Source organism: Gouania willdenowi, chromosome 5 (assembly GCF_900634775.1).
Source record: "Gouania willdenowi chromosome 5, fGouWil2.1, whole genome shotgun sequence".
In the NCBI taxonomy this organism is placed as follows: Eukaryota; Metazoa; Chordata; class Actinopteri; order Blenniiformes; family Gobiesocidae; genus Gouania; species Gouania willdenowi.
The window spans coordinates 29,636,383-29,659,123 of NC_041048.1; the positions used below are offsets into that span (position 1 = coordinate 29,636,383).

General features: G+C 38.5%; 1 protein-coding gene and 1 pseudogene across 3 annotated transcripts in view; both read left to right on the plus strand.

Moving 5' to 3' along the window:
- klhdc8a (kelch domain containing 8A) overlaps positions 1–15,976 on the plus strand; it is a 68,263-nt gene extending 52,287 nt beyond the window's left edge. For all 3 annotated transcript variants that reach the window (XM_028448198.1, XM_028448200.1, XM_028448199.1), the window contains 3 exons: positions 278–379; positions 463–611; positions 13,560–15,976. In XM_028448198.1, the coding sequence (XP_028303999.1) occupies positions 278–379; positions 463–611; positions 13,560–13,613 (305 nt within the window). In that variant the 3' untranslated portion in view covers positions 13,614–15,976. The remainder of the gene's footprint in view (positions 1–277; positions 380–462; positions 612–13,559) is intronic.
- A 2,397-nt stretch (positions 15,977–18,373) lies between these two features.
- LOC114464158 (uncharacterized) lies at positions 18,374–18,478 on the plus strand (annotated as a pseudogene).
- The last annotated feature ends 4,263 nt before the right edge of the window (positions 18,479–22,741 follow it).

The following is a 22,741-nucleotide window of genomic DNA, read 5'->3' on the forward strand; positions in this document are numbered from 1 at the left end:
ATTATATAAAATAAATAACACCTTAAATCTACAAGGACAGTAAAGCTGCAAATTATCTTCCCATGAAACAGGAGGACAAGCGTTGGTGCAATCTGCTTTGATCGCTTTATTCCTACATGCATGTTCTTGCCAGGCTTTGTGGGTGACTTGGGTCCCAGTGCAATGATATAAAGGTGGATTACTGTGCTACCAGAAACCTCAGCTGCTGCTTTGTTGGAGTCTTTCCACTTGCACACAGAATGAGTTACTCTAGCTGTCCTTTGTTGTCTTTCTTCAGGCACCTGGCTGAAGTCGGAGGAAACAGTGACCATGAAAACAATGAGAGCGGATTTTGCTGCAGCCTTCCTGCGAGGTCGGATGGTGGTCGCAGGTGGTCTTGGTAAGAGAGTCAAACCTTTAATACATTTCTGCTGTTGCGTGTACGAATGGTTGTTGAGTGACTTTCCTTCCTGTATTTTTGAGGTCACGAGCCCTCAGCTCTGGACACCGTCGAGGCTTTTCATCCTCAAAGGAAGAAGTGGGAGAAGCTGGCACCTATGAACTTCCCCAGGTGCTCCGCCTCTTCTATTGTTATCAGAGAGCGTCTCCTCGTAGTAGGTGGAGTCAACCAGGTATGTGATTTAGTGAACTATCTTTCATGTTTCATGAAAGATCAATTTATTAATGATAAAGGCCTCCCTTTGTTTGTTTACAACATAAGAAATAGATCCAAGCCATTCAAAGTTTGAAACAATATACACTACCGGTCAAAAGTTTTAGAACACCACACTTTTTCCAGTTTTATACTGAAAATTATTCAGTTTTTTGTGTTATTGCACTCTGAAATGAAAGCATAGAACAAATAACCAATTTGAGTTTAAAAAGAAATCATGGAATCCATGAACAATACTGTTCACCCAATGCTCATGAGGGTCTGGTACCACAGTGTGTTCCAACACAGCTTTTATGCAGACAGGGGGTTGTAAATAACCAAGAAAAGTTGGAACACCTGTAGGAATGAGTAGCATCAGCTTTCAAGGCTGATTCAACCTTCATTGCTGCAGTACAGCTTTAAATTGTCAACCCACTTTGTGTTCCCTGAAAAAGGCCTATTTTTATAATTCTGAAATGTACATTATTTTTCAGTTATGGCTAACCAAATCTTTTTTTTAACCTCTTGTGATTCAGTACCAAACCACTGTGCCAAAAATTACCTCTGTACCTCTGTACCAAAAATTAGAAAACTTGTTTGAAAACTTTTGAACGGTTGTGTATATATGTATATATACTGTTGTCGCGGCACATTTGCGGTTCACCTCATTTGGAGACATGATTTTTGCCCTGGTTGAATTAGGATGTCCAGTCAGAGAATGATGATTTTATAAAAAAGGATTTATTATAAAACTAAATGAAAAAGAGTACAAAAAAGGAGAGTGTCCCATTATGCATAGGAAGGGCAAGCAGCCAGGTATTAAGCAGGATGGTCCAAAAAGGTTCTTCCCTGTCTCAGGATATGCAGGACTAACCAACAGTTTCACAGCTGAAGCTTTTTACAGATATGAGAAAAAGTCCCAACCCTGAAGGGAAGAAAAGGAAGGGGTCAGATGCCCAACAGTGGAGACTTTGGAGAACGTGTATGTTATGGGGGAGGCTGGCGCCACTGATATATGAATTTGATAGTGTGTGTGCGTGTATATCTGCATGTGAGTTTGAGTTTGGCCTTTTTTTTTTCTTTCACCTTTATTTAACCAGGAAAAAAATCCCATTGAGATTAAAAACCTCTTTTTCAAGGGAGTCCTGGCCAAGAGGCAGCAAAGTTACAACACATTGAACAGAAATACATTTACATTACATTAAAATGACAGGATAACATAAGAATCAAATAAAACAATTACAGACGACTGAGGCAGTCTCAAATTCTCTCAGTTTCGTTTTGAAGGCATTCAAGGATTACAACTCCGTCAGCTTCCAGTCTCTTTGCAGCATGTTCCAAGCACAAGGAGCTGCATGTACAAAGGCTTTTTTCCCCAGCTCTGTGCGGGCAAAAGGAACCGTGAGCAACAGCTGATCATTGGATCTCAGCGCATAAGTGTTCGTACTTCTCTTTGTAAGTAATGTACAGATGTAAGAGGGCACTGCCTCCTAGTGTACAGGGAAGGCCATCTCACCCGAGAGTACAGCTCACAGTGATGTGTCATGGCTCTACAGTTTGTGATGAACCTCAGAGCAGAATGATAAACAGAGTCCACCATCAGAAGACATGTACAAGAAGCATTCATATAAAAAAGGTCACCATAATCTAACACAGATAAGAATGTGGCAGAGACAAGGCGCTTCTTCGTCTTCGTCTTATTGCGGAAGAAGAAACCCAATTTAAGTTTAAATTTCCTCACAAGTTTGTGAGTTGAAAAGTTTAAAAGTGAGGGAATCATCATTTACGACACCAAGGTATTTATATTCATGTACCACTTCTGTGACAATTCCTTCAAGAGTGGACACGACCGGGGGAGTTAGAGGCACCTTCTTATGATTAGAAAACAACATTAGCTTGGCCTTCTCAGCATTGAGAACCAGTTTTAGATTAATCAGCGAATGCTGGACAGAAACAAAGGCTTTCTGCAGGGAATTAACAGCCTGTTCAAGAGATGATCCGAAGCAATAAATAATTGTATCATCGGCATAAAAATGCATATTAGCATCAGAAACATTTTGTTCGACATTATTAATGTACAAGATAAATAAGAGGGGCCCCAAAACAGATCCCTGCGGCACCCCCTTGTGAACAGAAAAAAAATCAGAACAATGGCCCTCATATTTAATACACTGGGTCCTGTTTTCTAAATAATTTGAAAACCAAGCGACAGGGTGCTCTGACAGTCCAATGAGATGTAGCCTGCGTTTTAAAATAGCATGGTCTACAGTGTCAAAAGCTTTAAAGAGATCAATAAAGAGTGAAGCACAGTACTGTTTTTTATCAAGTGCTACAATAATGTCATTTATCACCTTCATAGTAGCAGTGATAGTGCTGTGCTTTTTTCTGAAGCCTGATTGCAATTTAGAGAGGATTTCATTAGAATAAAGGAACTCTTTCAACTGATCACAAACAAGCAGCCTTCACAGAGACTGTGTGTTGCTGGCACTGTGGATACAATTCAATCTGTACTGTTAATCTAACATGACTCAGCTGTTCAAAAGTGTAAAGAGTAATGCAGTCACTGCGTATTAAAACATGACAAATTGTACATATGAACACACATTTGACGATATGATGATAAATATAATAATTGCCATAACATTCCCCACTTTTAGTCGCCATCAACGACCAAATCAAGAAACGAAATTATTATATTCCAGTAGAATAACCTTGGATCCATCTTTGCTGTCTGTCAGGGTTAACCATTAGCATCGTTATTGTCATACATTGGATATATTTTTCTTTTGTGAGACACAGACATATCTGAGAGAGCAAGAAAAATGTGGAAATAAGCCTTAAAAACTTCATCATTAATATCAATGGCATGAATGATCAAAAATCAACCTCTATTACCATCTAGATAAGCAAAAATCATCATTTACATCAAGGACATCACTCGTGTTCATTGACTGAGTTCAGTGGCCCCGTTGGTAACTGGGGTCATCAATGGCCAGAAAAATAGTGGAACCATGGTTAGAATCACCGCACTTGATTGGCGGCATCATGAGTGAAGAACCTTCAGTCTGTTCCTCAATGATCACAGCGGAAGGGCTTGTGATCGGTATTTCCCCCACGACGTCCTCAAGGGTGGATTTTAATTATTTCAACAGATCATATGGCTTGTCAAAAAGGTCAGCTTTCGTGACCCCCCGAGGGCTTTTCCTTGTGCTTTTTGTTTGCAACTTTCAAGGCAAACAAAAGCTCATCAAAGCACTGCTCCCGATCCGGAGAAAAGGAAACGCTCCTCGGCACTGCTCCCGAAAAGATGAAAACAGCTCCCAAAAGCGTGTCTCCTTACTGTGTTTCCTCGATCAGCGGTAGTGTCGGCTCTCCCTCTGTTGGATCAGTCACCTCTGGATCAGGGTCAGCTGGTGTTGGCACCTTCTTGCAGTGTGATGCGTGAATCCACGTGGCTCGCTCTGCGACCTACACAGCCGTGTGGGTCGTAAGCTGAACCTGAAAAGGGCCGATCCACCTCCGTCTCTGGTTGTGCACGATCACAAAGTCACCTGGGAGGAAATCGTGGAGATTCTCTGTCAGGGGAGGGTAGTCTCCCTACACCTCGCAACCTCTCTTGGGATCGGTTGGTACCTGAACAGAAGAAAAGAGGGGAAAACAAAAACAAAAAAAACCAAAACAAATGAAATAAAATAAAATAAAATAAAACTAGTTTAAAGAGAAAGGGTCTTAGGGTTAGTTAACTAACTAAATGAATAGTTAGTGTGGCTTTGGCGCTCAGTTATAGCTTCCAGGAAGGCAGAGACAGGTCAGAGGTCAGGATCTGAGAGCTTTTCAGATCCTAAAAGGTGCTGCTGCACAATCACACAATGGTTAGGTGTGGGTTAGTGAGCATTTAGCCATGCCTCGCTCAATGTTATCTGTAGCTCATTCACACGTGAGTGGAAAAATATGAGGCTGAAAGAAAAGCAGGAAGTATTCTCCTTTCCTGGAGCAAGGAGAAGCGTAGCTGGAGTTGCAGTGATTCTCAAACGGTGGTACATCTACTACCAGTGGTACGCTGATACCTGGCAAGAAGCAACAATTTGAGAACCACTGTTTACAAGGGCATGCAAGTCGGACGGAGAAGGACATGCGAGTCAGACGGAAAAGTGTGGAGCGTGACTACATGTCTTTCCAAGATGAATGCATACAATTGGGAGACATGGAGATGTGAAAAGCCAAATAAGTTTAACCAAATAAATAAATAATGTTATTTATTTATTTATCTTTTTGTTTTGTTTTTCTCTTTGCTATCTCTTATTTCTGAAGGAGAAATCTTATTATATCCTTTATTTATTCTGAATAATGTTAACACTCCACACCTAATAACATAACCTAATTATTTTATAGAGCTGAATTTGTCAGTTCATTTATTTCATTATTTTCAACCATAATTGTTATTTGAGACGTAATTTACTTAATTTTGAAGCTAAATTGGTGGCAAAAGTGTCTCCTATTCTGTGTCTGAACCAGAGTTAAGCAAGATTATTGGCCCTTTTAAGGTTAGACAGAATTAACGTTAAGTTGAGTCGAACAATCATATTGTTTTTTGCTCTCTGCATTTATCCCATTCGTAGGAGTGACGAGCCATAGCACAGTTTGGAGAGCTTCCTTAAATGCTCGGAAGTTACTTAACTTTAAAGTATCTCATTTATATCGATCAATTATTAAGAATTTCAGGAGGACCCTCTTTAAATCTCAGGCGACCCAGATTGGGCCACCAACCCAATGTTGAGAACCCATAAATTTACTCTTAAAAATGTCTAAACCCAGTGAAAGTATTTTATGGCCTTGCACACTAAGTGCTGGTGGGGGAAGAAAAGGATTGGAGGGTTAGGGTTGGGGTTTTAATCTATTTTGGTCTCAGTACAGAGGTGAACTCGGTACATGGCACCGGGGTGTTTCGGAAACTTTGGTTGCCTGTCTATGATTTTATAAAAAAGGATTTATTATAAAACTAAATGAAAAAGAGTACAAAAAAGGAGAGTGTACCATTATGTATAGGAAGGGCAAGCAGCCAGGTACTAAGCAGGATGGTCCAAAAAGGTTCTTCCCTGGCTCAGGATATGCAGGACTAACTAACAGTTTCACAGCTTAAACTTTATACAGATATGAAAAAAAGTCTCAACTCTGAAGGGAAGAAAAGGAGGGGGTCAGATGACCAACGGTGGAGATGTTGGAGAACGTGTATGTTATGAGGGAGGCTGGCACCACTGATATCTGTCCTTGATAGTGTGTGTGCGTGTATATCTGCATGTGAGTTTGAGATTGGCCTTCACAGAGACTGTGTGTTGCTGGTACTGTGGATACAATATAATCTGTACTGTTAATCTAACATGACTCAGCTGTTCAAAAGTGTAAAGAGTAATGCAGTCACTGTGTATTAAAACAGGACAAATTGTACATATGAACACACATTTGACGATATGATGATGAATATTATAATTGCCATAACACTGAATATAACTTTTTTTTAGCGTGTGCAAGTAAGGATCTGTGACAAAGTTTGTGAGAACACACCATTTTTCCCATCAATTTCATATTGTGTTCTAATTTAGCATTGCTATTTCAATGCTGAGTGTTCTTTGTTACTTACCTGGCCCACCATGTGATCCAGGGACAAAAGGAGGGCGGAGCCCATCATTTCCTGTATTTATACCCTGGGTGACATCTCCAGTGATGTCACTGGTGATGTCACTAGGTTTATGGTTTAATTTATTAATTGATAAATGTTATTTAAGTAAACATGGTTATAGAGAAATATTATTTGGCACTTCATGTAGCGATTAAGTATGAAGTGGATATTGGGAAAGACTGTGTCTGTAGCAGAGATGAGAAACTCGGACTCGAGACTCGACTCAGACTCGACTCGGACTCGAGTCCCGATTTTATGACTTTTTGACTCGACTTGATGAAATCAAAGACAGACTCGGACATGCTTGAACTCTAGGCTAAGTGAATAAGAAGACGTACTTGGTAGTGTAAGCTTTATTTTTTTATTTATTTATTCAGTTTATTTCCAACATGGTTACATTCACTTTTTTTACATTTTTTTTTGTACATGCCGAAAATGGAGACGAGAGAAGCAGGTTGGGGGTTCGATTCTGACCTCAGTCATTTTTTAATGACATATTTTTTGGACTGGTGACTATTGTACATTAAAAATCAATATAAATGGGATGGGATCTTTGCTCAATTGATGAGGGCTTTTTATTGAACCCGTGCATGTAAGCAATCCAAGCTTTACATACTCAGAGTTGATTCGCCTACTTCATACCAGCTGTAGTGGTATGTGCTACCTATTGTTTAGCATTTTAATAGCAAGCAAGATGTCTTAAAAGTCTTTGGGCACATTTATACAAGATTACCTAAAAACAACTAAAATGTAATGTTTTGTTTTCAACTCATTCAGTGCCATTGACATCATTTCAAATCCATACGCTCAGTGCCAAAGATATTACGTCATTTACGTTTTTTCACGGAGATTACTAGAATACACCCTGGCGGAGGTCCCTCATCAATATCTAAACTGTAATGTGATGTAGTGACCAACTGTGCCCTGAAGGTTGCAGCAGCACACCTTTAGATGAGAGATTAGCCACTGATGCTACCATTAGCTAAGGAGGAAGAAGCAGGACGAGGGAGATTATGGCGCTACGGAGTGATATTGTAAAGTATCCAGAAGCTCACAGCTCCACATACTAACACAGAACATGTGTGGACCTGAGTGGATTATGGATTATCAGTACAGTGCCTGTCGGAAGTATGCATTGATGTGGGAGCTTAAGTTGAGTTGTCAATTATGTCCAAATGAGTATGTGTTTGAAGGTTGGATGTACAAAGAGATGTACATACTCTGTAATGTTACAAAGGGGTAAATTTGCAGGTGCAAAATAGAAAACTGTGTACAATTTCCCTGGTTTACTTCTATGGGACATGTGCATGATAAATAAGTTTGTTATTTTTTTACTCATTTTTACCTTTTTTTCGTTTGGTGTATTTTTCTGCAATGTATGTTTTTTGGAGTCTTTATGTGTATCTTTCTGTTGTGTGTTTGTGCATTTTTTGTATTAATGTGTTTGTTGTTTTGTTTTTTTAACTCATTTTTATATTTTTTTGTATTTTTCTATAATGTATGTTTTTTGGAGTCATTATGTGTATTTTTGTATCTTTCTGTTGTGTTTTTGTGCATTTTTTGTATAATTATGGTTTTTTGTTGCTATTGTAGTGTGATTCTGGAGTCATTTTGTGTATTTTTGTATCTTTTTTGGTGTAGTTTTGTGCATTTCAGTTGTCATTTTGTGTATTTTTGTATAAATATTTAGTTTTGTGTATTTTGAGTTTCTTGGAGTCATTATGTGTGATTTTTTACTTTCAGTTGTCTTTTTGTGCATTTTTTGTTGCCTTTGTGGTGTGATTCTGGAGTCATTTTGTGTAATTTTGTATCTTTTTTTTTGTATTCTGTTCTCGTTTTGTGTACTACTTGTACAAATATGGTTTAGTTTTTTGTTTTATTTTACTCATTTAGTATATTTTTTTATTTTTATTATAAATATCTCATGTGTGGTTAGGGTGTGTGTGTGTGTGTGTGTGTTTGTGTGCTCCCGTGAATCGCTAATAATCAAACTCCATAGCCATTGTAGCGCCAATCAGAAAAACTAAAATAAAACTGAGCAAAACAAAATGTAAAGCTCCAAACTACATGAGTGAGTAAGTAAATTGAAGTATTATCTACAATTAGGCTGTATTTTTTTAAAAACAAAAATAATTGTTTACCTTTGAAACCGAGAGGTCAGAGCTTAACTTCCATGAGCAGCACCACAGAGAATCCGCAGTTTTCCAAAGGGATATTCCATAAAGGAGGGTAAACAAGCTCTGAGTCTATCCATAAACTCTGGGTCAATATAACCTGCGATGGAAAACTCTGGGTATCTGATTCCATTACAGCTGGTATGAAGTGGGTTAATCAACCCTGAGTATATAAACCTTGGGTTACTTACGTGCACACGCGCGATAAAAAGCCATCATCAATGGATCAGAGAATACTCAAACTGCCATGACAACCAAACGGAAGAGAGTGATTCATTCACCCTAATGGGTAAAATAAGCCGGTGTTTGAGGAATATGAGCCTGTTCTAAAGGTGCGTTCAGTCTTCAGGGACTATAGTGGCTTAAATCACCCATAATTAGTCACACTTTTTGGTCGCTTCATCACTTTATTGCTTCAGTGACGTGACGAGCGGTGAATAATATGAATAAAATGTGTCTGAGGAGATGTAGCAGCAGCATAGGATTGCTGCATAGAGAGCCCTCCCATTACACTGGATATAAAGACAGTGACTGCCGCTTGATATCGCATAATTTATATTGATTTTTAATGTAATATTGTCGCCAGATTCATCTCGACGTCCTAAAAAATGTCATAAAAAAACACTGAAACGGGACGCAAACCCGTGACCCATCGCTTTCAAGAGCGGTGTCATAATTCACTGTGCCATCATATCTTCAAAGATGTGTGATCTACAGATTTAACTGTATAACAATATAAAACAACAATCGAGCCTTAAAAGTGGATTTATTTAAATTGTCATCTTCTACTTTATATTATCCACAGGTTTGTATTCAGGGAATTTTACTACAGACGTCAGTAGATGTTTTAATGCAGATCAACCTCTCAGTGTCTTTCCCTTAATGCTCTGTATCCACAATGTTATAAAGAAAACTACCGTTTGCACAAAAGAAAAAAAAAAAAAAACATAAGCAACACAACATTAGTAATGATGTGAACACGTATGTGGTGTGTGATGTTACTAATGTTTTTCAGAGAAAAGTGTTAAGGTTTAGTTCACGGACAATGTTTCCATGGTAACAGACAACGGACAATGTTACCATGGTAACAGACTCAGAGAAGAATATACCTCGCGTTTAGGAATGGGATACTCAGCGTTTCCCTCATTTGAGCCTGAACATACTCAGAGTTTGAACATAACCCGCTTTATGGAATACCCCTCAGATGGAGTATTGAATGGGTTGAGTTCATTACTGACTCTATATATATACATATGTTTATTTGATAGGGACAGAACAAGAAGCATTGTTACAAGTAACGATGCCATATTCATAGGCCATATAGCTAACAGCTAATTCGCAGACCTGGTCCCTAAGACATAAAAATACATTAAGAAATCCATTCAAACCTGACCCAGACAGCAAAATAATAATAATTTTGCCATCAAAAGCCCTATCTTAGTGTTTTTCTTTATTTGTATATATATATGTATATATATATATATATATATATATATATATATATATATATATATATATATATATATATATATATATATATATAGGAAACAATGTTCAATATATATATATAGGAAACAATGTTCAGATGTTAGAGTTGCTTTAAAGTCACTGACAGGGTTTTTTTTTTAGAAAAAGCCTGTTTTCTCTTCTTTTTGCTCTGAAACTGAAGATTCGTGTAAAACTTGCTCTATTCAAAGGCTGATTACGGGAGAACAAAACAAGCCCGAAACAATGTTTTTCTGATGAAAGTAGAGGCTTCAATCTTTCAGAATCTGGTGTCAGATTTCAGATAGTCATAGTACAAAATATTCTGCGGGTCTTTAAAATCAGTCAAAATGCTCAAAAACGGCTGGCACTGAATGAGTTAATTTCAAAAAGTGTGAAGTTTCTCGGTTAAATTGTTTCAGTTGACGGACTCCAACCTGATTCTGACTAAACGAGAGCCATGCAGGAGCCTAAAGAACTAACAAACACAACCAAGGTTAGGAGTTTCCTTGGTATGGTGAATCAGTTAGCAAAGTTCATACCTAACCTGGAAGAAAAAGACAAACCACTAAGAGATGTCCTGTCGAAGAAGAACCTGTGGTATTCAGGGTCAGAGCAGCAAAATACATTCAGTAGTCTGAAACAGGAGCTGCTGACTTCACTTGTTCTCCAGCTGTACGACTCTAACAAATCTCTAAGAATATCTGCTGTCGCTTTATCCTATGGGTTGAGGGCAGTGATGTTACAAAAGACTGGAGAGACGTGGGCGTCTGTCGCCTATGCCTCACGTTCATTCACAGCAACAGAGCAGCACTATGAAAAGAGTAGCGCGAGCCCTGATCTGGGCCTGCGAAAGGTTCAGTGACTTCATCTTGGGTCTGCATTTTGAGCTGGAAACAGACCACAAACCGCTGGTGAGCTTACTGGGTGGCCGGGCTACCACCTCAAGTATAGAGGTTCAGGATGCACCTGATGAGGTATTCATATACCATTTCTCACACACCGGGAAAGAGCCTCACAGCAGCTGACACATTCTCACATTCACCCCTCACAAATGGTGCCACACCGGCTGACAGAGGGCTGATGGAGGATACAAATATCTATGTTGGCAGTGTTATTGAGGGCCTTCCGGCGAGCAACAACTACATATCTGAGCTACGGGAGCAGCTGTGTGCAGACAGTGTTTGTGCAAATGTGGTGAAATACTGTTTGGAAGGTTGGCCTGACCAGAGCCAATTACTAGCAGAAATCTTTTTTTTTCTTCTTTGTCTGCACATGCTGTCAAAGGTCAACACTACAAACACTACAAGAAGTGCAATCTTTTTAAGACAGCAATGCATGTTTTGTTATTGCAATTAAATAAATAAATGCATTTTTTTTATTGCATCGCATACATAAATTACTAGCACCAATCAGACACTACTGGAGTGAGAGAGCATCTAAGTGTGCACGGTGGACTAATATGAGGAATGATGAGCTCGAGAAAATCCATGAAGGCCACCAGGGAGTGGTGAAGTGCAGGGGCCGTGCTGGTCAGACAGTGTGGGCGTTCTGGACTGGGTTGTAAAAATCAAAGAACTGGTTTTTGGGTGTAGAGAATGCTGTAAAGAGAGACTCAATGCAAAAGTGCCCTTAATGGCTAACAAATTACCAGAGAGGCGCTATGCCAAGAATATGAGGTCTAGTGCACAGCATTAAAGAAAACAGTAGTTTTAAAATCAACTTGATTTTTTTTTGGTCTGCAACAATAAGCTTTTTTACCACTTTAGAGTGACAGGAAAAAAAAAAATGTCAATTAGAAGAGCTGCTCTTGTAACTATCAAGGTATTCCCAGAGGTGACACTGACAAGTAACAAAGTACAAATACTTTGTTAGTGTACCTAAGTAGTTTTTTCTGGTATCTGTACTTTACTTGAGTATTTCTGTTTTGGCAACTTTTTACTTTTATCCCTTACTTTTTTAAACAAACATCTGTACTTTCTACTTCTTACATTGTAAAAATGAGCTTGTTACTCTTAAGACCTTCCAAGATGACGTCACAACATAAGAAGAAGCAAACCAACAACCACAAAGCTGGAGGAGAAGCTTGTGCTAGTCAACAAGCTCTGGGTTTCATTGAGCATTTGCATTTTTTTCTTTAAACATTTTCTTTACAAATTGTATCTTTACAGTAATGAGTGCGAAATTCTCCAGGTGTTCATAAAAGGGTAACAGATTTAATTTATTTCTATGTACCAGTTTTCTACAAGTTCTTAAAAATGTTCAACTCAAAGCTGCTCTGAGTTTTATTGAGAATTTGTACTTTTTTTCCTTGACAAATTTTATTTATTATGAGCGTTAAATTCTCCAGGTGTTCAAAGTTAACAGATTTGTTTCCATTTACCAGTATTCTACAAGTTCTTCAAAAGAAAAATAGAATGTATTGGTTTAAAAACCCTGTATTTTATTGAAGATTGATTTGTTTTACTTTTTTACTTAAGTACATTTAGTAACATGTACTTTTTTACTTTTACTCAAGTAAGGGAGCAACTTTAATCATTTTACGTTTACCAGATTAATTTGTTATTCAAGTATCTGTACTTTTACTTTTTGCCACCATTGGGAAAAACCAAATTTTTTAGGTGAGTTTCGACAAACATCCACGTGCATGTGTTTCTTTCTATTATTTCCTGTCTCCATATGGGCTGATTTGAATATTTTATTTTCTTAACTTGTTCTGGAGTACTCCAGCGCTCTAGACTTTTTTAGCATGTTCACACTGGCCCAAACCAAGTGAACCTTCTGGAAATCTTCAGTGCTTTAGACGCTCTCAGATTTTTGGTGTCACTCTGGGATATGCTGGTGAACAGAAGATCAATGCTTTATGGAGTTACTCTTAAATATGTGAAGGTTATATTAGTGCAAAACATTTTTCTCAACCAGTTCAACCTCTGATCACAATCTCGTTAAATTATATACAGACTACAGTCAACCAAAAATTGCATATTAAACAACACTGATTTCTCTATTGCTATGTTATGTAAACAAAAGTCACAAAAAGTCCATGTTACATCTACTGTTTGCAACACTTTAACAGTTCCAAGTGTAAAATAAACTTGCCTTCTGTCGTGTGTTTAAAATAAGAGGCATAAATCCAAGGATGAAAAATGTGACTCACTCTAAAATGAACAAATAACTGCATCAGCAGCCTGTTTTTTTTTTCTCATTACAGTGCAACCTGGTAGAAAGTTATTACTGATTTAAGTCATGCTGCGTATCACCATTTGGAAAAATCCTGTGTGCTGTAAATGTGTGTGCATGTGTGGATTCACACCATTTACCATCGTTGTAAAATGTGCAATGGCCCAGACATAGTCCCAGTGAATGTATATTTAAACATCATTCTATATTTAGTAGTTTGTCTAATGTTCAATTTGATGATCTCAAACATAAAATTGTGCCAAAAATGGGACATTTTCTCAGCACTTTGTACTTGTATAAAATCAATGCAATCTATTTGAAGCACAAATCAGACTGTTGACAGAGACCATATATATTTTTCCATTTGTGAGTTGTGAATGCAGCGTCTTTTAATTTTCTTTGCCCGTCTTAGGTTCCCAGCTCAGCCCATGAGATCCTTTACGTCAAAGAGGAAGAGTACCTGTAACCCAGAAGAGACCGACAACAGACAAAGGCAGCTCATCTTCCTCCTCATAAACATTGATAGTTTTTCACACTGCAGTGCAATATTCCTCAGGCTGAGAGAGATGTTGCACATGTTTGCATCCATGCAGAAATAATGAGCAAAAATTTATGTAAAACAACGTTTCAACTTTGAAAGATTTAAGCACATAGTCATGTCAAGCAAATGCATGGTTAACATATAGGACACATGTTCTATTGCACATTTGCATTTTTTTCCAACTGTTCATGTGACAAATTTGTAGATTTAAGAAAAAAATGAACATGTGTATGTAGTGCACAGATCTGCGATAGGAATATATTAGATGACCTGTCTGCGCAATCTGCTGATTATCTAATGTAATTAAGTCATAATTAAAAAAAAAAAAAAGCTGTAGCTTAAGTTGAACTATTGCAGCAAAGATATTGAGAGGTCTAATTAATGTCAAGTGTTCTAGTGTCATTGAATTGACCATTGCAAAATTAGTAAACAAATCTAGACTTGCATTGGGCTTTCTTATGAAGATGTCAAGCCACTCATCTAAGATGTATAGAATATCTAGTAACACTTTATTTGAAGTTTCATACATAAAGCTGACATTACGCTATCATTATTATGACAGGATACCTGTCAATAGCATGGATAAGGTGTCAACATAGCTTCAAAGGTGTCATAATTTAGTAAACAACACTTAATGACAGCCTTCATGACACCTTCTTCATAATAATGACAGGTGTCATGTCATAAAAATGACAGTGTGATGTCAGTCTTATGTCTAAAAGTTCAAATAAAGTGTGATCGGATATCAGACTCAAGTCACTATTATAGGTGGATTTGTTTGGTCTAGGATGTGGTTAGGTTTGGTTGTTGGACCTGCCGAACCAAAACATCTCAATGGTTACCTGACTATTCCTAATATAAATAGTTATCTTAAGGAACCTTTAGCCAGATCAGCTGATACTCTCATTGTAAGCACTATGGTGCATTTAATGAATCTTCTTCTCTGTTTTTCTTTAAATTGGTAGGACTATTACAGTACCACAAATAGGCCTGGGTTATTTACTACAGCAGTGTGTGTTTTTCTTGTCTGTGAAAACACAAGTGATTGTAAATAGAATGCAACATAGAAGAGGAGCTTGACAGAGATGACATTGAAAACACCGTTTTGAAGAATTTTGAAAGAGGTTATTGTTGCCTCAGTCTTCTCTCCTGTTTAAAGCTCATTGTTTGACAAAGATAACTTGTGTCACTGCTGTGTCACAGCAGCAGTCACAATCACAAGACTTCACCACTTGTCTTGTCTTTAATTCCTCAGAGACTTTCTGAATGAGGACTAAAACATATTCAAGAAAGAGTGTAGACAAATTTAGTTGCCATTAATAAGACTAGGTAAACTTTGCTGTAGTTACACACAATAGCACAATCAGAGTTCTCAGTCCTGTGAAAGTGTTCATTTGTGCACAAGACATTGATCTTATACAATACATGAAAATAAAATGAGTAACAAAAGCTTCATCTATTCAGATAATTGTTAAAGCTGCAGTATGTAAGGTTTTTTGCCCTCATTTGGGCAAAAATCCATCATCACCTTTGAGCATATTGTAATTCAAAGTGTTTGGAGTGGACACTCTTCTACTTTTCTTGGCCCTGTAAATGAGCTGGATTTCAGCCAATCAGGGATTTTTATACAAACAGAAAGCCCTATGAGCTCCTTTGGGCGTTACTATTGGCTGCTTGACTGAAGTTGATGCACCTTCACGTGCCATCGATAGTAAAAGTGCAATGATGGGCGTTCCAGCAGTCCCATTGCAGCATGAAGCGCAATGTTTACACGGCAAAGCAAGCCAAAAAAAGAAAGAACGATGTAAAGAAGCAACAGAATAAATGCACAAACATATTCGGAAGGAACAGACACACGGAGGTCCCTCTGACTTCGTATCTGGGACTTTGAGTATGCACGCAGTCTACCCCACATACCGAATCAGAGGGTGAGTGATAACAGATGGGATAAATTGGTTTTAAACCTAAGAGAAGCATATCCAAGGTGGAGAGAACATGGGCAATTCATTTGGCGTTGAGTGTCTGTCTGTTGTGCTGGGTTCGCTGAGGCTGCTTGTGTGTGAGCTTTGTGGCAGAGGAGGAGCTCTGAGCCTCTTACTGTCCTCACAGCAGTGAGTGATACATGTTTTAATGTCTCTAAAACATCAGAAAGCTCTCCAATTAAAGAAGATAAAGTTCCTACATTTGTCACTAGTCTCTATTGAGAAAAAAAGTGGCTAAGAGCTCCATAGTTGTGCACGTTCAGGATGCCAGTAAGGGACAATAGGTTTTGAAACAGGGAGGGGAGAAGGGGGAATGGTTGTTTCTATACAAGTCTCACAATTCTACATACTGCAGCTTTAAGTGACTAAGGTTAATGGAAATAACCTAATAGACACATACTTGTTATATTCTTACAGCAATACAATGTCTGTTTTAAAAAAATTCTCATTTTGTGCAGTGATGTTTTTCTAAGATTGTGATGTTAGAAATTGTTTGTTTATATTTTGACTCCATAAATGTTCTTGTGAACAGGTTTTGGTCTTGTGTTTTTGTTTTTAGGGCTGTGTATGAACACTGGTCTCACAGTTCAATTCAACTGTGCTCTCTGTGAGTGACACTGTGATGAGGTGAGGTGTTCAGTGGTGTGGGCTTGGGTTTGCTTTGATCCCCACCAGTAGCAGACGTGCTCTGACAGCGAAGCAACTCGCCTCTTCAGCTCTTCAGATCACACTGCCTTTTCTTCACCTGGGCTCCTCCAAATTTCACTTTGTGCCACTCACACTATTTACAGTGGTGACAATGTTGTGACACTCACTTGCTTTTTATTTATCAACATTTTTTCTAGTGTCAAGTTTGGTGATATTTTTGTCCATTATGTCCGTACCAGCAGTCCATGTAATGTAATGTACTGTAATGTAATGTCACAGAGCCCAAAAAGAAACATTCCTTCTCTTCATCTACTAAACTTTATATCAAGCACAACTTTTTCCTGCACAACACAGACACTGGAATTGTCCTTTCCCACCACAGGTATGGCATTTGTGGCAACCTTGGCAGGGCACTCAAGCTTAGGGTGAGGTGAGTGCCCACATTTAAAGCACTGGGAGCCTTGGTTTGGGTCTGAATACTAAATGCATGGCTCTGTTTCATTGATTTTGAATTGTGAGTTCTGACTTTTCCTTTTGCTGCTTGCTTGTAAATCATACCTGTCAAGTATCCCGTTTTGGCCGGGAAACTCCCGTATTTTACCCCTCTTTCCCGCCATCTTCTCGTATTATTATTTTCCCGTAAATATCCCGTATTTTAATGTAATAATAATTCAAAGATGCCTTACTGAACTGAACGGCGTCACTAGCCTCGCGAGAACTGCCACCTGAAATGGCCTGTCTTGGTGGCAGTTCTCGCGAGATTAGTGCTGACAGCGGCAAAAAACCTGGAAACAACTCAGAAGAGAGTTGATGAATGAAGACGTTCCGGCGAAGAAAAACAACAAAGAACTGGTGTTAATACGTTGTAAAATGAGAAGGAGTTTACCTTCCTAAAGAGCAGCAGGATGGGACACAGTTACACGTTCTGTTAGATTAATAACTGAGATTTTAGCGTCTACCACGGGGGAAGGAACGAAAGTCACCATAAAAAATCAGCCAATCACAAGCGTTACAAATATACACTACTTTATAAAGTGCTAAATAATGTTAAGTCTGCAACAAATGTGTTGAATAAGTCATTAGTGAATACCAGAGAACCACATGAGTGAGCATGAAAAATGATAAGAAAATATGTATCGAAAATAAAATGTTAATCTCCAACTTAAAGACAAGCAATGTGTTGACTTGTATATAAACTGTAAGTATATTAAATAAACACGTGCTTCATATACACATTTATATTTTTATTTAGGCTGTTTTATAATCTAGGAATTAGGGCTGGGCGATATAGAAAACTATATTTCATATATATATATATATATATATATACCTGTATATAATAGCTTATTATGTATCAAAATACTACTTTTAGGAGTCGCTGCTTTTACTTCTCAGAACATCATGTAAAGCTCAGTTAGATGGATTTCTGAGTGACACATATTGTGCATCTGTTTGTTAATAAATGTCCCTGTGTGCTTTTTTGCATCAGCAAATTTAATCCAGAATTGTCTTTCTGATCAGACTTTATTTGTTAAAATGATCAAGATTTATATCATATATCACCATTTTGAGAAAATATATTGAGATATGAGTTTTGGTCCATATTGCCCAGCCCCAGTAGGAATGTTCACAGCATTTCAATGTTAATAAAGGTCGACCTACCAGATTCTAATCACATAATTGTATTTAGTAAGTGGTTGATAAGTGGGTATTTTAGATTTCTTGTACACCTATCTTAAAATATAAGGAATACTGGAGCTTGGTTGGGTGGGTGGGACGGATCGTAGTGGTCGCCAGAAAATTTCCCTTATTTTCAAATCCAAAACTTGACAGGTATGTTGTAAATACTCATCTACATCTAAATTGCACCCCTCGTGGGCCTCAAGTCCAACTGAACTGGGATAAATTTAGATTTAAATAATTTTACATGATCGAATTTGTTCACAGACTAATTTTTCTACAATTCCTTGACATTTTCAATATGGATGTTATTCTAAATCTATAGCGTTTCATAACTATACCTGAGTCGTAATGGAAGTTTGCATGTATGCAAAAGGCCATACCAGCCTGTCATTGCCCGATCCCATTAGATCTCGGAAGCTAAGCAGGTCTGGGCCTGGTTAGTATGTGGATGGAAGACCACTGAGAATTCCAGGTGCCACAGTGGGGTGGCAGTCACCCCAGTGTTATCTGTCATTGTGTCCTTGGGCAAGGCACTTCACCCACATTACCTTGTATGAATGTAGTGAGAGTGGTGGTTGGAGGGGCTGATGGTGCACTTTGGCAGCCTCGCTTCCGTCAGTCTGCCCCAGGGCAGCTGTGGCTACAACAGTAGCTTACCACCACTAAGTGTGGAGTGAAAGAATAATCTCTTAATTATGTAAAGCGACTTTGAGTGTCCAAAAAAAAGCGCTTTATAAAATTGATGCATTATTATTATTATTATAATTATTATTAGGAGTTGCCCTTCTATTCCCTTCACACCAAAGAACATGCAGAAACTCTTAGGGATACATGGTCCCGGTTTTACTCTTCCATCCTCAACAATAGCCCCGCTAACTCCAAACAACTTTTCTCCACAATAAATCACCTTCTGAAACCCCCTCCACCTCCCCATTCCGAGGCCACCCAGGAGAGGTGCAACATGCACATCACTTTTTTTAGACAAATGGTTGATAACATCCGCTCCCACCTCTCCACCACTGCTGTCCTGTCTTCCCCGACTGCCGACACACCGTTTGAAATTTCCCAACCCCTCTGTTCCTTCTGCGATGTCACACAGGATGAAGTGGAGAACGTCATCAGAAGAATGAGGCCATTCACCTGTTCATTGGACCCTTTCCTCTCGGCCCTACTTAAGGCCAACATCTCTGCCATCTCTCCATTCATCACCAACATCATCAACCACTCCATCTTTGTTAAATTTGCCACCTAATGTTTTGTTTAACTCAACCCAACTCTTTATTCATATCGCGCAAATTACAGTGCACTTAACAAAATATAAAGTCCATAGTAAGAAAAAGAACTTAACAAGATCCACATCAACATGCATTTAGCGACAGTGGGAAGAAAAAACTCCCTCTATTTTATAGGAAGAAATCTCCAGCGGAACCAGGTTCAGAAGTGGCAGCCATCCGCTTAGACTGGTTGGGGTTAGTGAACAGAAGAGCAAACAGGATAGGATAGAAGGATAGTCCATCCAAGTGTTCCAGACTAGTTGAGCTGCGAACCATTGATCAGTCTGAGGTCCTTTTTGTTATGCTTAAAGCTAGAAATAATTCAAATCAGTCATTTAAGGAATAATCAATTGAAAGTCATTTTTCAAGGGTGCATACAATTGGCACACACCCATCCTCCATTTTAGACCTAACATGGTAACACCCTATCTAGTTTTCAGAATCAGAATCAGAATCATCTTTATTCGCCAAGTGTATGTTGTACACACGAGGAATTTGACTCGGTCAACTGTGCTCTCTCCAATAGTGAAAACAATTCAATAATAAACAATCAACTAGAAGAGATGATAATAAGTATAAACATAAGTATAAATATAAACAGTAGTTAGACTAGAATGTGCAAATAACAAGATGATAATAATAATAATAATAATAATAATAATAATAATAATAATAATAATAATAATAATAGTATAAAAAAAATAAATAAATACAAAATAAAAATTAAAAAAAAAATAAGATAAAAAGAAGGGAAAAATAATAGAAAAGAAAGGTAATAATAAAATATAATATTAATAAAAGGAAAATAGTGTAGTAGTGCAGGAGAACATTTAAATTAAAGGTATGTACATGAACATTCTCAGTGTCAGATTGATCCAGGGTTGTTATGTTTGGTTCCAGGGTTTTTTCACAGAAACAGGACTGACACTCTTTGACTGTTTAGTGTTGATCAGAGTGACAGCCTGGGGGAAGAAACTGTTTTTATGGCGGGTTGTTTTGGCGTACAGTGATCTGTAGCGTCTGCCAGAGGGGAGGAGTTTAAACAGATTGTGTGCAGGGTGTGAGGGGTCTGCAGTGATGCTACCTGCCCGTTTCCTGACCCTGGACAGGTATAAGTCTTGGATGGAGGGCAGATCAACACCAATGATCTTTTCTGCAGTCCTGACTATCCTTTGTAGTCTGTGTCTGTCTAGTTTGGTTGAAGATCCAAACCAGACAGTGATGGAGGTGCACAGAACAGATTGAATGATGGAGGTGTAGAACATGATCAGCAGCTCCTGGGGCAGGTTGAACTTCCTCAGCTGACGCAGGAAGTACATCCTCTGCTATGCCTTTTTCCTGGTTGAGTCTATGTGGGAGGTCCACTTCAGGTCCTGTGAGATTGTGGATCCCAAGAACCTGAAGGAGTCCACGGTAGCCAATTCCCTATTTAAAATGGTAAGGGGGGGGAGTGGGGGGGGATTTCTTCTGAAGTCCACTGACATCTCCACGGTCTTGAACGGGTTCAGTTCCAGATGGTTCTGACTGCACCAAAGAGCCAGCTGTTCCACCTCCCGTCTGAAGGCAGACTCGTCCCCGTCCCTGATGAGACCGATGACGGTGGTGTCGTCTGCAAACTTCAGGAGTTTCATGACTCTTGTTTAAAAAGCACATGTGGGGATAGCCCCACCATCTTTTCTTCTTTACTGCCAACCAATCAGGTCTCACTCACTCCTGCACTGCAGATGTGTTTAACCAATCAGATAACCTCTTGACATGTTTACAAAAGGCCTTGCTCCCTCTTATCACTTTCTTGTTCAAACTCTTACTCTTGCTCTTACCCAACCTCTTACTCAAGCTTACGCTCACTCTCATCCAGTCCTCCTCTTTTCCTCTGACTTAAACAGTCAGAAGTTTTTCAGTTTAGTGATGCAGAATTTTTGAGAAATTGATTGAACTTCTCTCCAGTCAGGAAGTGGCTACAAGTCACTTACACAATGACTAACTTTAAGTTTTATCTCCATTTTTGAAATTAGCTAAGCAGCCTTTTCCCATTTTGGATTCAGTCAATTTGTATAGCGTCCCATGAGTAACCGTTAAATGAACTCTAGCATCTTTGAGTTGAGAACTTTTTGGTTAAACTACCCATCGACGCCCAGGAGTGGTGCCGTGTGAGAAGAAGAACCAGAACCCATCCAGGCTGACAGTATCCCCGCGGGCCCGTACATTGAATGAGTGGAAAACATCTTCGGAAAAGTGCCAGGAAAAGCTTTTTCCCCACACACTGCTGGTTACGCAGAAGGAGCTGTCATCATCACGCCTATTTGATGGAGGGTAAATTACATGCACACACAATTCTTGCAGAAAGGTGGTTTACAACTTAACAAATCTCAATTGAAAATTCTAGATTCATTGTCAATAATTTATCATTTAATAAAGTTTTATTAATTTATCACCATGCTTTGTAACCTGTGAATAGCTGCTTGTAAAACATATATATTATATTTTTGGCACCTGCAGACTGGACGTTGAATAAATAAAATGTTATTAATTTTCGGACATTTATTTAGAAAATTTGCTTTGAGCTGACGAGTTCACAGCTGAATTTAAAAATAGATCCGAGCAGCATAACAAGTACTTCCGATCAAGAAAAACCTATGAAACACAAGCTGGTGATGATAAAAAGGCATTTCCTTAACCCTGTTACTTTGTAACATGTTACTGGTGCAGAATCGACTCAAAAGTAGCTTAAACGTAGTCTAAACGGACTGAAACGTGGAGAAATGAGAATATTCTTGTAACTTAAGGATGAACCCCTTTATAGCTGTTGTAAGTGTCGACATTGCGGTGTACGCTTCAGCTGAGCTTCTAGAATAAACCTGTGTGAGCCACAGCATCATAAAAAGCAATGCATGAAGATTTCTGCCCTGTGTAAGAACACTGTGATTTTAAATGAAGATTGTGGCCAAAATCCTTTTAAAACCCAGTCACTCCAACCAAGTTGTACCTTTCCATAATTTAGCACCCAAAAGCTAAACGGAATTAATTGTAAAACTTGTGTTTAAACTCTAAACAAACTTTTAACTGAGCAGCCTTGCCTTACCAAAGGAGGCCCTCTCACTCAGCGTCAAAGATCGCACGAAGAAGAGAACTTCCTGTTTCCTTTGTTTACTTCCGGTCCCCATGTTTCTCTGCAGAAATTTGGTGTGACCACTGATAAGTATTTTTAAAGAACATTTGACTGCTTAGAAATGCCAGTAATGCTCTGAAAGTGTTTAATATTCTTGTGTTAAACTGCCGCTCTTGTGTTGAAACTATTAAACAGGTTTACGCAAAGAGATTCACTACTAAGTGCATATTAACATTAGCCACTGAAGCTACAGCTAACCCTGCTAACAAGCTTCAATTTTCTCAACACTGCATGCTGATTTATAAACGGATTAACGTTGTTGTAACACAGTGAAGTACAAGTAAACAATATCCGATT